This window comes from Cyclopterus lumpus, chromosome 16 (genome assembly GCF_009769545.1).
Source record: "Cyclopterus lumpus isolate fCycLum1 chromosome 16, fCycLum1.pri, whole genome shotgun sequence".
Lineage (NCBI taxonomy): Eukaryota > Metazoa > Chordata > Actinopteri > Perciformes > Cyclopteridae > Cyclopterus > Cyclopterus lumpus.
Window position 1 is genome coordinate 1,164,297 of NC_046981.1, and position 20,546 is coordinate 1,184,842.

At 43.4% G+C, this 20,546-nt stretch overlaps 1 protein-coding gene across 1 annotated transcript; it reads right to left on the reverse strand.

Annotated features, from left to right (window-relative positions):
* Positions 1 to 3,687: 3,687 nt before the first annotated feature.
* Positions 3,688 to 19,883, reverse strand: LOC117745629 (semaphorin-4A-like). Its single transcript, XM_034554083.1, has 14 exons — positions 19,313 to 19,883; positions 17,583 to 17,743; positions 17,317 to 17,379; positions 17,115 to 17,213; positions 15,845 to 15,941; positions 15,621 to 15,743; positions 15,179 to 15,306; positions 14,905 to 15,086; positions 8,205 to 8,343; positions 7,749 to 7,929; positions 7,550 to 7,665; positions 6,219 to 6,382; positions 5,904 to 5,974; positions 3,688 to 5,455 (listed from the first exon to the last, which is right to left on the reverse strand). Exons 1-14 carry the CDS (start codon positions 19,392 to 19,394, stop codon positions 4,761 to 4,763), a joined length of 2,301 nt encoding a protein of 766 aa, XP_034409974.1. The 5' UTR covers positions 19,395 to 19,883; the 3' UTR covers positions 3,688 to 4,760.
* Positions 19,884 to 20,546: the final 663 nt, after the last annotated feature.

Sequence of the window (20,546 nt, forward strand, 5' to 3'; positions counted from 1 at the left end):
CTTCTCATTTTCACAACATTATTTATTATTATTATTTACTCAGATTCTTCTTCTGTGGTAAATTCATCTGTAAAGAAATATGCTAAAGAGCGAATGACTTGATTTATATTTAAAGATAGAAAACTAGGATCACATGAATATATATATATTCAATTCAATTCAGTTTATTTTGTATAGCCCAATATCACAAATCACAAACTCCCCTCAGAGGGCTTTACAATCTGTACACATACGACATCCCTGACCTTTGACCTCACATCGGATCAGGAAAAACTCCCCAAAAATAACCTTTGACAGGGAAAAAAGTGAAGAAACCTTCAGGAGAGCAACAGAGGAGGATCCCTCTCCCCGGATGGACAGATGAATAGATGTCATGTGACCAGATGAACAGAGTTACAGAGTTACATAAACACATTACATGAATATGACAATGTATGAATGGAACTCCAATCCATGAAACAGAAGGATGTAGAGAGGAGGGGGCGGGGCATCAGCAGGGCCAATGGGAGGCCGGCTCACCAGCATCAGACACCTCCAGGTCCAATGGACCCTATGAGACGTGAAGTCACAACGACTCCGGGGAGGAAGCAGAGTTAATAAGGTGCAATGGAGAGATGTAAATTCATCCATAAGGAGAGAGAGAAGAGGAGAGAGGTGCTCAGTGTATCCTAAAACATCCCCCAGCAGCCTATAAGCCTATAGCAGCATATCAAGGGGCTGGACCAGGGCAAACCTGATTCAGCCCTAACTATAAGCACTATTAAAGAGGAAAGTCTTAAGTCTATTCTTAAATGAGGTGACTGTGTCTGCCTCCCGGACTGAAAGTGGAAGCTGGTTCCATAAAAGAGGAGCTTGATAACTGAAGGCTCTGGCTCCCATCCTACTTTTTAGGACTCTAGGAACCACAAGTAGCCCCGCATTTAGTGAGCAGCTCTCTAGTGGGGCAATATGGTACTACAAGCTCCTTAAGATATGATGGTGCATCACCAATCAAGGCTTTGTAGGTGAGGAGAAGAATTTTAAATGTGATTCTTGATTTTACAGGGAGCCAGTGCAGCGCAGCTAATACAGGAGTCATGTGATCTCTTTTCTTAGTTTTTGTGAGTACACGAGCTGCAGCATTCTGGATCAACTGGAGGGATTTAAGAGACTTATTAGAGCAGCCTGATAATAAGGAGTTGCAGTAATCTAGTCTGGAAGTAACAAAACGTGAACCAGCTTTTCTGCATCTTTTTGAGACAAGATGTGTCTGATTTTTGAAATGTTACGTAGATGAAAAAATGCAATCCTTGAGATTTGCTTCACAGGACAAGTCTCGGTCAAAGATAACTAGAGATTCTTTACAGTGGTGTTGGATGCCAGGGCAATACCATCTACAGAAACCACATCACCAGATAATTGATCTCTGAGGTGTTCAGGGCCAGTAAAATAACTTCAGTTTTGTCTGAGTTTAACATCAGGAAGTTGCAGGTCATCCATGTTTTTATGTCTTTAAGACATTCTTTAAGTTTAGCGAGCTGGTTGGTCTCCTCTGGTTTGATCCATAGATATAATTGAGTATCGTCTGCATAGCAATGAAAGTTTATGGAGTGTTTCCTGATAATATATATATATATATATTCATGTGATCCTATATATATATATATATATATATAGGATCACATGAATATATATATATATATATATATATATATATATATATATATATTCATGTGATCCTAGTATCCTTAGATGATTGACGAGTATAATGACAGCATGAGAGTACTCTGCTGTCGTACTGCAGTATAAGTATCAGTACCAGTACCAGTACCAGTACCAGTACCAGTATCAGTACTAGTATCAGTACCAGTATCAGTACCAGTATCAGTACTAGTATCAGTACCAGTATCAGTACTAGTATCAGTATCAGTACTACTACCAGTATCAGTACTAGTATCAGTACCAGTATCAGTACTACTACCAGTATCAGTACTAGTATCAGTATCAGTATCAGTACTACTACCAGTATCAGTACTAGTATCAGTACTAGTACCAGTACCAGTATCAGTACTAGTATCAGTACTAGTATCAGTACCAGTATCAGTACTAGTATCAGTATCAGTATCAGTACTACTACCAGTATCAGTACTAGTATCAGTATCAGTATCAGTACTACTACCAGTATCAGTACTAGTATCAGTACTAGTACCAGTACCAGTATCAGTACCAGTATCAGTACTAGTATCAGTACTAGTATCAGTACTAGTATCAGTACCAGTATCGGTACTAGTATCGGTACCAGTATTAGTACCAGTATCAGTACTAGTATCAGTACTAGTACCAGTATCAGTACTAGTGTCAGTACTAGTATCAGTACCAGTATCAGTACCAGTATCAGTACCAGTATCAGTACTAGTATCAGTATCAGTATCAGTACTACTACCAGTATCAGTACTAGTATCAGTACCAGTATCAGTACTAGTATCAGTACTAGTATCAGTACCAGTATCAGTACTAGTATCGGTACCAGTATTAGTACCAGTATCAGTACTAGTATCAGTACTAGTACCAGTATCAGTACTAGTGTCAGTACTAGTATCAGTACCAGTATCAGTACCAGTATCAGTACCAGTATCAGTACTAGTACCAGTATCAGTATCACTGCTGGTTCCCACTCAATCGCTGTCCAGCAGGCCGACCTCCACCTGGAGGTCAAAGGTCAAACCCAAAACTCTCATCACCGGCTGTTCAACTGTTCACGTCCTCTGAGTCTTTCAGTCCGAACACACTGGGGCCTACATTTCCCACAATGCACCTGGATAACGTCCAATTTGTAACGAGCACTTTAAAATATGAAAGCAGCTGATTCTGAGTTTAATGAACTGGTTTTATGAAAAGACGGAAAGCAGCCATGTTTGTTTCCCTAAAAGTCTATCTATAAATATGTATACATTAAGTACAGCGTGGCTGTATAATATATATATATAAATATGTAAATATGTATACATTAAGTACAGCGTGGCTGTATAATATATATATATAAATATGTAAATATGTATACATTAAGTACAGCGTGGCTGTATAATATATATATATAAATATGTAAATATGTATACATTAAGTACAGCGTGGCTGTATAATATATATAAATATAAATATGTATACAGCGTGGACGGCGTCTCACCTTGAAGGGGGCGTAGGCATCGCGGCGTCGGAGGGCTCTGACGGAGAAGACGGAGACGGTGGTGGTGACACAAACCTGCAGGAGGAGCAGAACCAGGAGGGTACCCTGAAGTCCGTAGAGACACACCTGAATAGCCAGAGACCATCAGAGACCATCAGAGACCACCAGAGACCACCAGAGACCACCAGAGACCTGGACCAGAGATCTGGACCAGAGACCTGAACCAGAGACCTGAACCAGAGACCAGAACCAGAGACCTGGAACAGTGGCAGACTTACATTCAGCATGAACAAGCTCTGCCTGCACCGAGTCTCCTGCTGCCCGGAGGTCCTGAAGGCGTCGCCGTCACAGAGGAGTTTAGAGGCGGGGCTCTCCGCCAGCAGCCAGCAGAGATAGGCCACACCCCCCAGGCCCAGCAGGGCGCTGATCAGGCTCGACAATAGAATTACATTCATGGCCGAGATGATGAATTCATACACGACAGCATTTGCAGTGATTTAGACTCCAAATAAATGTAAACAATAAATATTCAACATGTTTTAATTTGAGACACAAGAGTTTAATGAACACAATTAAACAGAAAAGAATCTTAGATCTGATGAATAAATTATAAAAAGGTTCTAACTTCTTACACTCAGAGCAGGTTTCACATCTCGTTTACATTCATTGACACGATGAGTTTATAAAATATAAAACATATATCAACCAAAGACAGGTTCAATATTCAATCGGTCTAACTAATTCAACATGTGTTTGACCATTAAACATAACGTACACATTCCAGTCCTCATTAAACCAGTCCTCATTAAACCAGTCCTCATTAAACCAGTCCTCATTAAACCAGTTCTCATTAAACCAGTCCTCATTAAACCAGTTCTCATTAAACCAGTGATTAAACAAGCAAGGAATCTGATTGGTGACCACAAAGAAACTCAAAACAATTACAAAAACAACTTCAAAGACACTCAAAACAACTTCAAAGACACTCAAAACAACTTCAAACAGACTCAAAACAACTTCAAACACACTCAAACCAACTTCAAAGAGACTCGAAACAACTTCAAAGACACTCAAAACGACTACAAACTCAAAACTGGATCTGAATGTAGAAATAAATATGTTTTTACATTGAAGTTGTGACTCCTAATCGCAGTCAGTTGGGAACCCGGAGAGGAACCGGTCGTGAGCCTGGTGTACAAGTTGTATATCTTTAACTCTTTGATCTGTCCTGCTGAGTACCTTCCTGCTGAGTCCCTTCCTGCTGAGTACCTTCCTGCTGAGTCCCTTCCTGCTGAGTACCTTCCTGCTGAGTCCCTTCCTGCTGAGTACCTTCCTGCTGAGTCCCTTCCTGCTGAGTACCTTCCTGCTGAGTACCTTCCTGCTGAGTATCTTCCTGCTGAGTCCCTTCCTGCTGAGTACCTTCCTGCTGAGTCCCTTCCTGCTGAGTCCCTTCCTGCTGAGTACCTTCCTGCTGAGTCCCTTCCTGCTGAGTCCCTTCCTGCTGAGTACCTTCCTGCTGAGTCCCTTCCTGCTGAGTACCTTCCTGACATCAGACGTTAACCACTGTGACTCAATAACAGGTCTATATCTGGCATCGTCACTCCGCCGCCTTGCACTCGGGACCGCCGTCCTCCGGGCCGCTCAGGGAGGGAATGCTCTCCATCGCGCCATTTTTGCCGGCGCTTTCCGAGCCGACCAGGCGACTCATTTTGAGGCCGGCTTTCCTTTGGCGCCACGCGTGGAGGCCTCCGAGTGTCAGGGCCAGGACGCAGATGGCCAGGAGCAAGGACACGGCGACCAGCTCGCCGTAGAAACTCTTCTCCTCAACGCGAGTTTCCTCAAGCGTCTCCTTCCCGGACCGGGCGTCTCGTCCGGGGTTCGGGGTGATGCCCGGGTCATCATCCTGAAGGTCGTTTTTCAGTCCAGGGTCAGTCTTGTGTTCTACATCGGTCGTGAATTGAAGTTCTTCCTCTGGGTCTCCTGTTGGTTGCATCGTGGCAGCCACCAGTTCCTCGTAGGTTTCCTTTGCAACGGGGCTGAAGGCGCGCGGGGAGGCGACCTGCTGGACGTCGTAGCTCGCGACTACTTCCTTGTACCCGCCTTCCTCCGCCTCGCAGCGGTAGCTCCCGAATGTGGCGGCGGCGGCGAGGAAGCTCAGGCCGCCGTCAACCGACAGGATGAAGACCTTCTCCGGCAGGCTTTTGAATCGGGAGGAGGTCCAAGTCAGAGTTGCCAGGTTGGAAGGTTTCAGACACCGAAGCCTCACTGCTTCGTTCAAGAGAACGTTGACTTCTGTCGGACACAAAAGATCAGAATGCGTCAGTAAGACTGGAAATGTTGGTTAATCTATAAAGTTGAACACTTTGACAGTTTGAGTTATTTCTGTCACAAAAAAAAGATGCTATGCTACCTGCATATGCAATGCCAGCTGCAGACCCTATGCTACCTGCAGACGGTCTAACACACCTGATTGTATAAATGCAGTCCTATTATGCATAGCTTCAACCCAGTATACACACCATGTATAACACCAAAATAAACACAAATGCAAACAAATAGATAAACGGTTCTTACATGAACTAAACATTACACCATGCTAACAGGCAGATGTTAGCATTTAGCTCTTAAAGGCTGAACGAATATTCGTGTGAGGCCTTTAGTCTTTTTAACAAAACACAGGAGGAGGATGGAATAAAAGTAAAAAATGAGAAGACTTAAAAGTTAAATCTGAAGATGTTACCTTTGACCAGTGGGGTTGTGGTTTCTCCCCAACATTGTTCTCCCACATTTCCATCCTTCAGGTCTTGAGCCCTGAGAATTAAACCGACATTACACAAGGAAACATACAACGTGTGATCGACTCCTGTAATTTACTTCGTTCACAAAATGTCAGGAAACCATATGGCAGATGGTCCGATATTTATTATCTCAAAATAATGAGTTAGTGTGTCAAAATAATGACTTGGTATCTAAAACGCTATTTTTGGATTCCCCGAGCTTCTAAATGAATCCCCACTGGTGGACGGCTGGAGAGCTAACGGTAACTTTCACGCACATGTTCTGGTGACGGGCGTCCACGCTGGTGCAGGCGCTGCTGGTCCGGCTCCATCCACACAGAGGATCTCTGGCCAGAACACACTGGCTGCAGCTTCTGTAGATGGAGCACCTGGCCACAGGTACAGCGGTCACGCCCTCCGATGTCCCCACGTAGAGGACTCCCTAAGAAGCACCCACACATTCAAAGTGTTACGTTGACTCAGACCACATCGTCCTGAAGAAGCGTCCTTCACTTCATCTTCATCGGGGCGACTGTGGGTCAGTGGTTAGCATGCCCGTCTTTCAATCAGGGGGTTGGCGGTTCAATCCCGCCCTACTCGATGTGTCCTTGAGCAAAACACTTAACCCTGCGTTGCTCCCCGTAGCTGTGTCTACGGTGTATAATGTAACATGTAAAGTATCTTTGAGTATCTTAAAAAGCGCTATATAAATGAAATGGATTATTATTATCTTCGTCTTTCCTTCACTCAGTTTGTGGGATTTCTTTTATCCGTTCGCCTCATCGACAGTTTTTAATGTTATGTGGCGTAAATTATTTCAATAGTCGTCATTATGCAGACGACACACTGTTGTATATGTCTTGTTGGTTTCTGTGGTTTATTTAGTGTCTGATATCAGTCTATGAATCAGTACAGATGTGTTTTGGAGGCTCAGCTGTGTAATCAGACAGAGAGTGAGAGACTGATTTTAGACTTGTGCCAAAAATACATCTATGAACATTAAAAATAATGTTTTGGTCCATTCAGAATGATGATTTATTGATTTTTATCAACTCAGGAGAGGTTTTGAACGGTCACAGCCATCTCATCTCCCTTTGAATCAACTGAGTATATGAGTTACTGCTGTACTGACTTCATTTCATTGTATGTTTTTACAATGACAATAAACATCCTACCTTACCTTATATTAACTGTAAAATGTCTTGCACTTTATCTGTGTTTTACATGTAGAACTGTGCATCTCTCACCTTTGCACATCATTACGTTGTGTGTTTGGTTGGATTTGTGTATCAGTGCTACTATATGGTTCCTATGTGGTGAAAATGCAGAACCACAAAGTAAAAACCTGTCACTCAAAATCATAAATGTATATGTGGTAATTTTGTAAAAGAATCTCTCGCATTAACTTGAGCATTTAAATGTTTAACTGTTAAATTGTGTGCTTGAAACACAATTTGATTTACTCTTTGCAAGTTATTTCTATTATTATTTCATTTTGCGTATCAGATTTATTTAAATGCCCACATCGCCCACAATGTGCTCATGCAGCTAAAGACGCAGTTTTAAGGGATGAATAACTCCGTCAGTAGCATGGAGGTGGAGGCTTTACCTTGGAGGAGGAGAGGACCATGCTTTTGACCAGCTGTGGTTGTGTGAACACCTGAATCTCCTCAACGACCTGCGCACCCCGATCCAACAAAGCCACTTTGTGGAGCAGTCCAGACTCTGGATGTCAGAGAGAGATGATGAACAATCTTTAACGCAGGACACAGTCGTATGTGTTGTATGCGTGTAGCTCAACGTCTCACCAGTCAGAAGGAACAGGACGGTGTACTGGTTTCCACTGGCCGCCTGCGTCCTCATCGCTGCCACCTGACTGTACTGGTGCCCCGAAGACACGACGATCGGATCACCTCTGACGCTGCCGCTGGTCAGGAAGCTCTTCTTCACCTGAGCGAGCTCTAAATCTGAAGCGCTGTCCAGTCCGCACTGTGAGCAGAACATGAATTTTAAAAGTGCATTTTTAAAATCGTTTTGAGGAAAACGGTTTGGAATGGAAACAAAACAAACAAAACTATTCGAATATGTTCAGAAACACGTCTTGGTTTTAACTTTAAGTACGTTTTTTGCATGTCGTTATATTATATCTTCACACACAATAACATCTTTGTTATTATATTATTATATATTTGTATTTTCCTTCGAAACTTTGATAAAACATAAAACAACAATGACCGTGTCACCAAAAGTAAACGTGGCCTCACCTGTCCCAGGTTGGAGGCCTTTCCCAGTAAGGAACTCAACTGGTGGGTCTCCATGTCGAAGGTCCTGTAGCTCCCGGAGAACGCTGCCCTGACGTCCTGCAGCTTGAAGACGCACACGGCAGACCCTGGACCCGAGGACCTGAAGGGACCAGAGATCACACTTATCATTGAGATATCCAGTGATTAATCTACGAGAAGGCTTCTGTTTGTCTGTTTGTCTGTTGTCTGTTTGTCTGTTTGTCTGTTTGTCTGTTTGTCTGTTTGTCTGTCTGTCTGTCTGTCTGTCTGTCTGTCTGTCTGTCTGTCTGTTTGTCTGTTTGTCTGTTGTCTGTTTGTCTGTTGTCTGTTGTCTGTTGTCTGTTTGTCTGTTATCTGTTTGTCTGTTTGTCTGTTGTCTGTTTGTCTGTTTGTCTGTTGTCTGTTTGTCTGTTCTCTGTTTGTCTGTTTGTCTGTTTGTCTGTTTGTCTGTTTGTCTGTTTGTCTGTTGTCTGTTTGTCTGTTTGTCTGTTGTCTGTTCTCTGTTTGTCTGTTTGTCTGTTTGTCTGTTTGTCTGTTTGTCTGTTTGTCTGTTGTCTGTTTGTCTGTTTGTCTGTTCTCTGTTTGTCTGTTCTCTGTTTGTCTGTTTGTCTGTTTGTCTGTTTGTCTGTTTGTCTGTTTGTCTGTTGTCTGTGTGTCTGTTTGTCTGTTGTCTGTTTGTCTGTTTGTCTGTTTGTTTGTCTGTTTGTCTGTTGTCTGTTGTCTGTTTGTCTGTTTGTCTGTTTGTCTGTTGTCTGTTTGTCTGTTTGTCTGTTTGTCTGTTGTCTGTTTGTCTGTTTGTCTGTTGTCTGTTTGTCTGTTGTCTGTTGTCTGTTTGTCTGTTGTCTGTTTGTCTGTTTGTCTGTTGTCTGTTTGTCTGTTTGTCTGTTGTCTGTTTGTCTGTTGTCTGTTTGTCTGTTTGTCTGTTTGTCTGTTTGTCTGTTTGTCTGTTGTCTGTTGTCTGTTGTCTGTTTGTCTGTTATCTGTTTGTCTGTTGTCTGTTTGTTTGTCTGTTTGTCTGTTTGTCTGTTTGTCTGTTGTCTGTTGTCTGTTATCTGTTTGTCTGTTTGTCTGTTTGTCTGTTTGTCTGTTGTCTGTTGTCTGTTTGTCTGTTTGTCTGTTGTCTGTTTGTCTGTTTGTCTGTTTGTCTGTTGTCTGTTGTCTGTTGTCTGTTTGTCTGTTTGTTTGTCTGTTTGTCTGTTTGTCTGTTTGTCTGTTTGTCTGTCTGTTTGTCTGTTTGTCTGTTGTCTGTTTGTCTGTTTGTCTGTTTGTCTGTTGTCTGTCTGTTGTCTGTTCTCTGTTTGTCTGTTTGTCTGTTTGTCTGTTTGTCTGTTTGTCTGTTGTCTGTTGTCTGTTGTCTGTTTGTCTGTTATCTGTTTGTCTGTTTGTCTGTTTGTCTGTTGTCTGTTGTCTGTTGTCTGTTTGTCTGTTTGTCTGTTTGTCTGTTTGTCTGTTGTCTGTTGTCTGTTTGTCTGTTTGTCTGTTGTCTGTTTGTCTGTTTGTCTGTTTGTCTGTTGTCTGTTGTCTGTTGTCTGTTTGTCTGTTTGTTTGTCTGTTTGTCTGTTTGTCTGTTTGTCTGTTGTCTGTCTGTTGTCTGTTCTCTGTTTGTCTGTTTGTCTGTTTGTCTTTTTGTCTGTTGTCTGTTTGTCTGTTTGTCTGTTTGTCTGTTTGTCTGTTGTCTGTTTGTCTGTTGTCTGTTTGTCTGTTGTCTGTTTGTCTGTTTGTCTGTTGTCTGTTGTCTGTTTGTCTGTTGTCTGTTTGTCTGTTTGTCTGTTTGTCTGTTGTCTGTCTGTTGTCTGTTCTCTGTTTGTCTGTTTGTCTGTTGTCTGTTTGTCTGTTTGCCTGTTGTCTGTTTGTCTGTTTGTCTGTTGTCTGTTGTCTGTTTGTCTGTTTGTCTGTTTGTCTGTTTGTCTGTTGTCTGTTTGTCTGTTGTCTGTTTGTCTGTTGTCTGTTGTCTGTTGGTCTGTTGGTCTGTTGTCTGTTTGTCTGTTGTCTGTTGTCTGTTTGTCTGTTGTCTGTGTGTCTGTTGTCTGTTGTCTGTTGTCTGTTTGTCTGTTGTCTGTTTGTCTGTTTGTCTGTTGTCTGTTGTCTGTTGTCTGTTATCTGTTTGTCTGTTTGTCTGTTTGTCTGTTTGTCTGTTGTCTGTTGTCTGTTTGTCTGTTTGTCTGTTTGTCTGTTATCTGTTTGTCTGTTTGTCTGTTGTCTGTTGTCTGTTGTCTGTTTGTTTGTCTGTTTGTCTGTTTGTCTGTTTGTCTGTCTGTTTGTCTGTTTGTCTGTTTGTCTGTTGTCTGTCTGTTGTCTGTCTGTTGTCTGTTCTCTGTTTGTCTGTTTGTCTGTTTGTCTGTTGTCTGTTTGTCTGTTTGTCTGTTTGTCTGTTGTCTGTTTGTCTGTTGTCTGTTGTCTGTTAGTCTGTTATCTGTTTGTCTGTTGTCTGTTGTCTGTTTGTCTGTTTGTCTGTTATCGGTTTGTCTGTTATCTGTTTGTCTGTTTGTCTGTTGTCTGTTTGTTTGTCTGTTTGTCTGTTTGTCTGTCTGTTTGTCTGTTGTCTGTTGTCTGTTGTCTGTTGTCTGTTTGTCTGTTTGTCTGTTGTCTGTTGTCTGTTATCTGTTTGTCTGTTGTATGTTTGTCTGTTTGTCTGTTTGTCTGTTTGTCTGTTTGTCTGTCTGTTGTCTGTCTGTTGTCTGTTCTCTGTTTGTCTGTTCTCTGTTTGTCTGTTCTCTGTTGTCTGTTTGTCTGTTTGTCTGTTGTCTGTTTGTCTGTTTGTCTGTTGTCTGTTTGTCTGTTTGTCTGTTTGTCTGTTTGTCTGTTTGTCTGTTGTCTGTTTGTCTGTTTGTCTGTCTGTCTGTCTGTCTGTCTGTCTGTTTGTCTGTTGTCTGTTTGTCTGTTGTCTGTTGTCTGTTGTCTGTTTGTCTGTTATCTGTTTGTCTGTTTGTCTGTCTGTCTGTCTGTCTGTCTGTTTGTCTGTTTGTCTGTTGTCTGTTTGTCTGTTGTCTGTTGTCTGTTTGTCTGTTATCTGTTTGTCTGTTTGTCTGTTGTCTGTCTGTCTGTCTGTCTGTTTGTCTGTTTGTCTGTTCTCTGTTTGTCTGTTTGTCTGTTTGTCTGTTTGTCTGTTGTCTGTTTGTCTGTTTGTCTGTCTGTCTGTCTGTCTGTCTGTCTGTCTGTCTGTCTGTCTGTTTGTCTGTTTGTCTGTTGTCTGTTTGTCTGTTGTCTGTTGTCTGTTTGTCTGTTATCTGTTTGTCTGTTTGTCTGTTGTCTGTTTGTCTGTTTGTCTGTTGTCTGTTTGTCTGTTCTCTGTTTGTCTGTTTGTCTGTTTGTCTGTTGTCTGTTTGTCTGTTCTCTGTTTGTCTGTTTGTCTGTTTGTCTGTTTGTCTGTTTGTCTGTTGTCTGTTTGTCTGTTTGTCTGTTCTCTGTTTGTCTGTTCTCTGTTTGTCTGTTTGTCTGTTTGTCTGTTTGTCTGTTGTCTGTGTGTCTGTTTGTCTGTTGTCTGTTTGTCTGTTTGTCTGTTTGTTTGTCTGTTTGTCTGTTGTCTGTTTGTCTGTTGTCTGTTTGTCTGTTTGTCTGTTTGTCTGTTGTCTGTTTGTCTGTTTGTCTGTTGTCTGTTTGTCTGTTTGTCTGTTGTCTGTTTGTCTGTTGTCTGTTGTCTGTTTGTCTGTTGTCTGTTTGTCTGTTTGTCTGTTGTCTGTTTGTCTGTTGTCTGTTTGTCTGTTGTCTGTTTGTCTGTTGTCTGTTGTCTGTTGTCTGTTTGTCTGTTATCTGTTTGTCTGTTGTCTGTTTGTTTGTCTGTTTGTCTGTTTGTCTGTTGTCTGTTGTCTGTTGTCTGTTTGTCTGTTTGTCTGTTTGTCTGTTGTCTGTTGTCTGTTTGTCTGTTTGTCTGTTGTCTGTTGTCTGTTGTCTGTTGTCTGTTTGTCTGTTTGTTTGTCTGTTTGTCTGTTTGTCTGTCTGTCTGTCTGTCTGTCTGTTTGTCTGTTGTCTGTTTGTCTGTTGTCTGTTTGTCTGTTTGTCTGTTGTCTGTCTGTTGTCTGTTCTCTGTTTGTCTGTTTGTCTGTTTGTCTGTTGTCTGTTTGTCTGTTTGCCTGTTGTCTGTTTGTCTGTTTGTCTGTTGTCTGTTGTCTGTTTGTCTGTTTGTCTGTTTGTCTGTTGTCTGTTGTCTGTTTGTCTGTTGTCTGTTGTCTGTTGTCTGTTTGTCTGTTTGTCTGTTGTCTGTTGTCTGTTTGTCTGTTTGTCTGTTGTCTGTTTGTCTGTTGTCTGTTTGTCTGTTGTCTGTTGTCTGTTGTCTGTTGTCTGTTTGTCTGTTGGTCTGTTGGTCTGTTGTCTGTTGTCTGTTTGTCTGTTGTCTGTTGTCTGTTTGTCTGTTGTCTGTGTGTCTGTTGTCTGTTGTCTGTTTGTCTGTTGTCTGTTTGTCTGTTTGTCTGTTGTCTGTTGTCTGTTATCTGTTTGTCTGTTTGTCTGTTTGTCTGTTTGTCTGTTATCTGTTATCTGTTTGTCTGTTTGTCTGTTTGTCTGTTATCTGTTTGTCTGTTTGTCTGTTTGTCTGTTGTCTGTTGTCTGTTGTCTGTTTGTTTGTCTGTTTGTCTGTTTGTCTGTTTGTCTGTTGTCTGTTTGTCTGTTTGTCTGTTTGTCTGTTTGTCTGTTGTCTGTCTGTTGTCTGTCTGTTGTCTGTTCTCTGTTTGTCTGTTTGTCTGTTTGTCTGTTGTCTGTTTGTCTGTTTGTCTGTTTGTCTGTTTGTCTGTTGTCTGTTAGTCTGTTATCTGTTTGTCTGTTGTCTGTTTGTCTGTTTGTCTGTTATCGGTTTGTCTGTTGTCTGTTTGTCTGTTGTCTGTTTGTTTGTCTGTTTGTCTGTTTGTCTGTCTGTTTGTCTGTTGTCTGTTGTCTGTTGTCTGTTTGTCTGTTTGTCTGTTTGTCTGTTGTCTGTTGTCTGTTGTCTGTTGTCTGTTTGTCTGTTTGTCTGTTTGTCTGTTGTCTGTTTGTCTGTTGTCTGTTGTCTGTTGTCTGTTATCTGTTTGTCTGTTGTATGTTTGTCTGTTTGTCTGTTTTTCTGTTTGTCTGTTTGTCTGTCTGTTGTCTGTCTGTTGTCTGTTCTCTGTTTGTCTGTTCTCTGTTTGTCTGTTGTCTGTTTGTCTGTTTGTCTGTTTGTCTGTTTGTCTGTTGTCTGTTGTCTGTTATCTGTTTGTCTGTTGTATGTTTGTCTGTTTGTCTGTTTTTCTGTTTGTCTGTTTGTCTGTCTGTTGTCTGTCTGTTGTCTGTTCTCTGTTTGTCTGTTCTCTGTTTGTCTGTTCTCTGTTGTCTGTTTGTCTGTTTGTCTGTTGTCTGTTTGTCTGTTTGTCTGTTTGTCTGTTGTCTGTTTGTCTGTTTGTCTGTTGTCTGTTTATCTGTTGTCTGTTTGTCTGTTATCTGTTTGTCTGTTATCTGTTTGTCTGTTGTCTGTTTGTCTGTTTGTCTGTTTGTCTGTTTGTCTGTTTGTCTGTTTGTCTGTTGTCTGTTTGTCTGTTGTCTGTTGTCTGTTTGTCTGTTTGTCTGTTGTCTGTTGTCTGTTGTCTGTTGTCTGTTGTCTGTTTGTTTGTCTGTTTGTCTGTTTGTCTGTTTGTCTGTTTGTCTGTCTGTTTGTCTGTTTGTCTGTTGTCTGTTTGTCTGTTGTCTGTTTGTCTGTTTGTCTGTTATCTGTTGTCTGTTTGTCTGTTGTCTGTTCTCTGTTTGTCTGTTCTCTGTTTGTCTGTTTGTCTGTTTGTCTGTTTGTCTGTTTGTCTGTTGTCTGTTTGTCTGTTTGTCTGTTGTCTGTTTGTCTGTTTGTCTGTTTGTCTGTTTGTCTGTTGTCTGTTTGTCTGTTGTCTGTTGTCTGTTGTCTGTTTGTCTGTTGTCTGTTTGTCTGTTTGTCTGTTGTCTGTTTGTCTGTTTGTCTGTTGTCTGTTTGTCTGTTGTCTGTTTGTCTGTTTGTCTGTTGTCTGTTTGTCTGTTGTCTGTTGTCTGTTGTCTGTTTGTCTGTTTGTCTGTTTGTCTGTTGTCTGTTTGTCGGTTGTCTGTTTGTCTGTTTGTCTGTTTGTCTGTTGTCTGTTGTCTGGTTGTCTGTTGTCTGTTTGTCTGTTTGTCTGTTTGTCTGTTTGTCTGTTGTCTGTTTGTCTGTTTGTCTGTTGTCTGTTTGTCTGTTGTCTGTTGTCTGTTGTCTGTTGTCTGTTTGTCGGTTGTCTGTTTGTCTGTTTGTCTGTTTGTCTGTTTGTCTGTTGTCTGTTCTCTGTTTGTCTGTTGTCTGTCTGTTCTCTGTCTGTCTGTTTGTCTGTTTGTCTGTTTGTCTGTTTGTCTGTTGTCTGTTTGTCTGTTCTCTGTCTGTCTGTTGTCTGTTGTCTGTTTGTCTGTTTGTCTGTTCTCTGTCTGTCTGTTGTCTGTTCTCTGTTTGTCTGTTGTCTGTTTGCAGCATCACTGCTGAAGAACTACTTAAAGGAGCGTTGGTAGAGGGGCGGGGCCAAAGAAGAAGCTAATAAGTGATGTTGCATCTGAATCTCGAGGCAGATGAACTCGTTATGGTGAAAGGGGCGTGTCCTTGATAGCGGTCTGCGCTCCCTGAGGGTCCTTCGAGTCCCCCATCGGGCTCTAAAGGGAACGGGCTCGTGAAGCGGTGGTAAAACAAGGTTCATAGGCTTTAATAAAAGGTCTGTCACATGTGTGGGCGTGTCTTCTCATGAAGTCCTCCTACCATTGAGACGTGAAGACGCCGTAGAACAGCATCTCAGAGGCTTTGCCGCCCTCTGGTGGCCGGAGGGTGAACACGTCCTGGACGACGTTGAAGGGAAGCTGTTTGGGGACCTGGCAGAGCAGAGGGGCTTTGGAGAAGGAGGTCCACTTGTTCTGCAGAGTCCTCTGGCCACCCACGTCGTCCTGGGGGGCACCATCATCATCACCATCACCATCATCACCATCACCATCATCACCACCACCATCATCATCATCTTCATCTTCATCTCCCTCACCTTGCAGACTTGGGCCACTCTAGCGATCTGCACCTCGTCCATGAAGCTGAACTCTTTCCCGACTTCAGTAAAGAAGAAGTAGAGCTTCCTCTCCGACGGGTCGGATGACGAGCCCACAAACATCGGCTCTGAAATACAGGAAGTCAGAGGCTGAGGGTCTGAAAGAGGTCTGAGAGGTCTGAGGGTCTAAGAGGTCTAAAAGAGATCTAAGAGGTCTGAGGGTCTAAGAGATCTAAGAGATCTAAGAGGTCTGAGGGTCTAAGAGATCTAAGAGGTCTGAGAGGTCTGAGGGTCTAAGAGATCTAAGAGGTCTGAGAGGTCTGAGGGTCTAAGAGATCTAAAAGAGGTAGATCAGGATCAGGAACTTGTGAGACATTTAAGGATAAAGAAAGAAATGAGAAGCTGTCTGAGACGTTTGAGGACCTGGTGGATCCTCACTCACCCTCCAGCAGGCGGACAGACGAGTCCTGGCTGACGTCCTGGCGGCCATCTTTGCTGAAGTGTCGAGAGATCTGAGGTTTGACTCCCCTGAAGTCGGTGGTCGTGGCGGTGAACAGCTCGCCGTCTGCAGGCCGACACGAACACGTGAGCTCACGTAAAGCAACGTATTGGACATATTGGTTATGACTCGCGGTCACGTGACCGGGGGGGGGCGGGGCATCTGACCGACGCTGATGGCCGTGCTCTTCTGGACCGGGCTGTGCGGGCAGCGAGCTTTATCTTTGGCCTCGGCACTCCGCTCCATCCGGAAGCTTTCTGCGTCCTGAAGGAGACAAACAACAGACTTCAACTGGAGGACGCAACCAGGACTCTGGGGTCGTGGGGTCGATCCCCGGCTCCGCTAGTCTATGTCCGTGTGTCCTAAATGTCTCCCGTAGCGGTTCTACGGTGTGTGAATGGGTGAATGTTAGTTAGTCCTGATGGACAGGTGGGACCGTAGCTCCTCCCATCAGTCTGTGAATGTTAGTTAGTCCTGATGGACAGGTGGGACCGTAGCTCCTCCCATCAGTCTGTGAATGTTAGTTAGTCCTGATGGACAGGTGGGACCTTAGCTCCTCCCATCAGTGTGTGAATGTTAGTTAGTCCTGATGGACATGTGGGACCGTAGCTCCTCCCATCAGTCTGTGAATGTTAGTTAGTCCTGATGGACAGGTGGGACCGTAGCTCCTCCCATCAGTCTGTGAATGTTAGTTAGTCCTGATGGACATGTGGGACCTTAGCTCCTCCCATCAGTCTGTGAATGTTAGTTAGTCCTGATGGACATGTGGGACCTTAGCTCCTCCCATCAGTCTGTGAATGTTAGTTAGTCCTGATGGACATGTGGGACCTTAGCTCCTCCCATCAGTCTGTGAATGTTAGTTAGTCCTGATGGACAGGTGGGACCTTAGCTCCTCCCTTCAGTCTGTGAATGTTAGTTAGTCCTGATGGACAGGTGGGACCTTAGCTCCTCCCATCAGTGTGTGAATGTTAGTTAGTCCTGATGGACAGGTGGGACCTTAGCTCCTCCCTTCAGTCTGTGAATGTTAGTTAGTCCTGATGGACAGGTGGGACCTTAGCTCCTCCCATCAGTGTGTGAATGTGTGAATATTGTCATGATGTGTTAAATGTGCTTTGAGTGGTCGGAAGACTAGAAAAGATCTTTAGTACAGGTCCATTTACCATATATATATATATATATATATATATATTATATATATACGGTATATATATATAAATATATATACATACATATATATATGTATACATATATATATGTATACATATATATATATATATATATATATATATATACATATATATGTATGTATATATATGTATATATATATATACATATATATACATATGTATACATATATATGCAGTTTTACTTTTGTGATTGCTATATTATCATAAAGGACATTATGAAGTATTTAATTCAGATGATCATGTGACGTACGATGAAGGCATCTTTGGGGCTGTAGGCGAAGCTGCCACAGACGTAGAGATGGGTGGAGTTCATCATCTGCACCACGTTCACAAAGTTGGGACAGTCGACCTGCAGACAGACAGACAGGTGGTGTGACAGACAGGTGAGTGGGGTGACAGACAGGTGAGTGGGGTGACAGACAGGTGAGCTAAAGGGGCGTGTTCATAATTACCGCTGCATTTTTTCCTTTACTCTGACAGCTGTTTATCTCACTCTGGGATGGACGCCACTCCACCTGGAGGACAGACAGGCAGACAGACAGGCAGACAGACAGACAGGCAGACAGACAGGCAGACAGACAGACACACAGACAGACAGACAGACAGACAAAGATACAGACAGACAGACTTAATGAAAGACTTCATAAATCAATAATAAATCAAACTCACCTAAACTCAAAGCATGATGGGAGTTTGAGTAGCTTTAACTGCGGCTCACCTTCTTCTTCAGCCTGATGACATCACTCTGACTGACGTCCAATGAGAGCACGGCGTCCCGCGCCCCCACGTACAGGGTGGACCCGTCGGTGCTGAGCAGCAGGGTGGTGGTGTTGTGGAGGTCGGGGGGGCTGAAGAGGACCAGGGGTCTGTTGGGAGAGTCTGGAGGGGAACATGTGAACAGTCACTTCCTGTTTATGAGCCCCACTACGTGGTTCAGGTCTGGAGAGGATGTGGTTCTGAGCTGCAGAGAAACGGCCTCTGATCACAGAATCCGAGCAGAGACGAGAGTTTGAAATAAGAACGCAGGCAGAAACACAGATTGATTCACACACGGAGAGTTCTGCCTGAACCGGTTCCCCCTGTACCGCCGACGGGGGGCCGAACCCGTGAGGGCGAGTCCGGCCCCAGTCCACCAACCAGAGACCAAAGGCTGCAGCAAGGAGCACAAACAACAGCACGACCGGGACAAGTGAAGGCATCGCAGCTCAGAACAGAGACCAAAGACAGACGTGTCTCCAGCTGGGTCCCAGGCAGTAATCTATATTATATATTATATATGTATCTGAGGAGGTTTATTTTATTCAGACTACAGGACTGAAGTCGCTTCACGTGTACAGGTGGGTGTCGTCTGGGTAAAAGAGGACCCAGGATGGAACCTTGGGGAACTCGTTGCCATGACACCCAGACTGCAGCCGGGTCTCACTTCAGCCCACGTCTCAGACGGCGCGTCTCGGTTCCACCGCACGCCGGTGATGCAACGAGGGAACAGGAAGTGGCGACCTTTGAGCTCAGTTTCACAAGAAGACGCTTTACAACACACAAGGAAGCTTAGTACAGTTCAGAGGTACTAGTACTTCTGACTGGTGTAGTAATACTACTACTCCACTACATCGTCATATTGTCACTTTCATACTTTTTACTGCACTACGTTTATCTGATGAATTTTGTTACTTTATCGTCCAATCAGATCTGTTTGTTCACATTGAAACATCAGTTCATATTTTATATTCATATTCATATGTAGTATTAAAGCTACATAAGACTGGAACTCACTTCCTACGAGGTTATTGTGGGATGTTCCCCTCTTAATGCCAAACTAAGCTAGCTGTTTCCAGTATTTATGCTAAGCAAGCTGTTTCGAGTCTTTGTGCTAAGCTAGCTGTTTCCAGTCTTTGTGCTAAGCTAAGCTAGCTGTTTCAAGTCTTTGTGCTAAGCTAGCTGTTTCCAGTCTTTGTGCTAAGCTAAGCTAGCTGTTTCAAGTCTTTGTGCTAAGCTAGCTGTTTCCAGTCTTTCTGCTAAGCTAAGCTAACCAGCTGAGTCGGAAGGTCTGACTATAATAGCACAGACTCTTAAACAAACATCATGGAAGCCATGTGACCAAACCATGTGACCAAACCATGTGACCAAACCATGTGACCAAACCATGTGACCAAACCATGTGCAGCAACGCACAAAGATCCATTAAAATACGGAGTGAATAAATATCTAGTTTGTCATATTTAAATAATACAATATTGAACATACATCTTTCATGAATATTTTAGACAATATAAACAGACAAATAATAAATAAATAATAATGAAAAAAGTAATAAACCACAGAATAAAACACCAATGTGTTGTAAAGAAGGAAGAGGCCAGTTAGGAGACATTCGTCTACCCAGAATGCACCAGGAGACACAAACAATACAAACTCACCGATGAGCCACAAGAAATGTGTTGGACTCACTGAGGAGGAAGGAGGTGCGTGGAGGAGGCAGCGAGCCGGAGGAGCTCAGCAGGCCGAGGAGGAGGAGTACGGATGGAGCCATGACGGAGGAGCAGCTGACGGAGCAACTGACGGAGGAGCTGAAGGAGGAGCTGAAGGAGGAGCTGAAGGAGGAGCTGAAGGAGGAGCTGATGGAGGAACTGATGGAGGAGCTGATGGAGGAGCTGAAGGAGGAGCTGAAGGAGGAGCTGATGGAGGAGCTGAAGGAGGAGCTGATGGAGGAACTGATGGAGGAGCTGATGGAGGAGCTGAAGGAGGAGCTGAAGGAGGAGCTGATGGAGGAGCTGAAGGAGGAGCTGATGGAGGAGCTGATGGAGGAGCTGACGAGGAGCTGAAGGAGGAGCTGATGGAGGAGCTGAAGGAGGAGCTGATGGAGGAGCTGATGGAGGAGCTGAAGGAGGAGCTGATGGAGGAGCTGATGGAGGAGCAGCTGACGGAGGGATAAAGACGTGTTCCTCCGGTCCGTTGGCCGTACCGACTCTCTGCACTGACAGTCTGACTGAAGGAACAATCAGCAGGACTCACCACAACTTCCTCTTTACTGAGATCAGGGCGGGTGGAGGAGGAGGAGGAGCAGGAGGAGGAGCAAGAGGAGAAGAAGGAGGAGCAAGACTCTCACATCATTGTAAGCCTGCAGTCGACTGCTTGACTTGACATTCGGGTAGAAGAAGAAGAAGACGGTTTGTTTCACTGCTTCGAGAACTTTTCTCTGCATCTCTCTGGTTTCACCTATTGTTCTGGTTTCACCTATTGTTCTGGTTTCATCTATTGTTCTGGTTTCACCTATTGTTCTGGTTTCATCTATTGTTCTGGTTTCACCTATTGTTCTGGTTTCATCTATTGTTCTGGTTTCACCTATTGTTCTGGTTTCACCTATTCTTCTGGTTTCATCTATTGTTCTGGTTTCACCTATTGTTCTGGTTTCATCTATTGTTCTGGTTTCACCTATTGTTCTGGTTTCACCTATTCTTCTGGTTTCATCTATTGTTCTGGTTTCACCTATTGTTCTGGTTTCATCTATTGTTCTGGTTTGGTTTCACCTATTGTTCTGGTTTCACCTATTGTTCTGGTTTCACCTATTGTTCTGGTTTCACCTATTGTTCTGGTTTCATCTATTGTTCTGGTTTGGTTTCACCTATTGTTCTGGTTTCACCTATTGTTCTGGTTTCATCTATTGTTCTGGTTTCACCTATTG

Bases quoted from the DNA above. Each gene is read 5' to 3' on its own strand.
- LOC117745629 (XM_034554083.1), bottom strand. From the start codon at position 19,394: ATGGCTCCATCCGTACTCCTCCTCCTCGGCCTGCTGAGCTCCTCCGGC. The intron at 17,380-17,582 runs GTGAGCCGCAGT...TCTGTCCTCCAG, and splicing joins TCATCAGGCTGAAGAAGAAG to GTGGAGTGGCGTCCATCCCA. The intron at 7,930-8,204 runs GTGAGGCCACGT...TTCTGCTCACAG, and splicing joins AGGCCTCCAACCTGGGACAG to TGCGGACTGGACAGCGCTTC.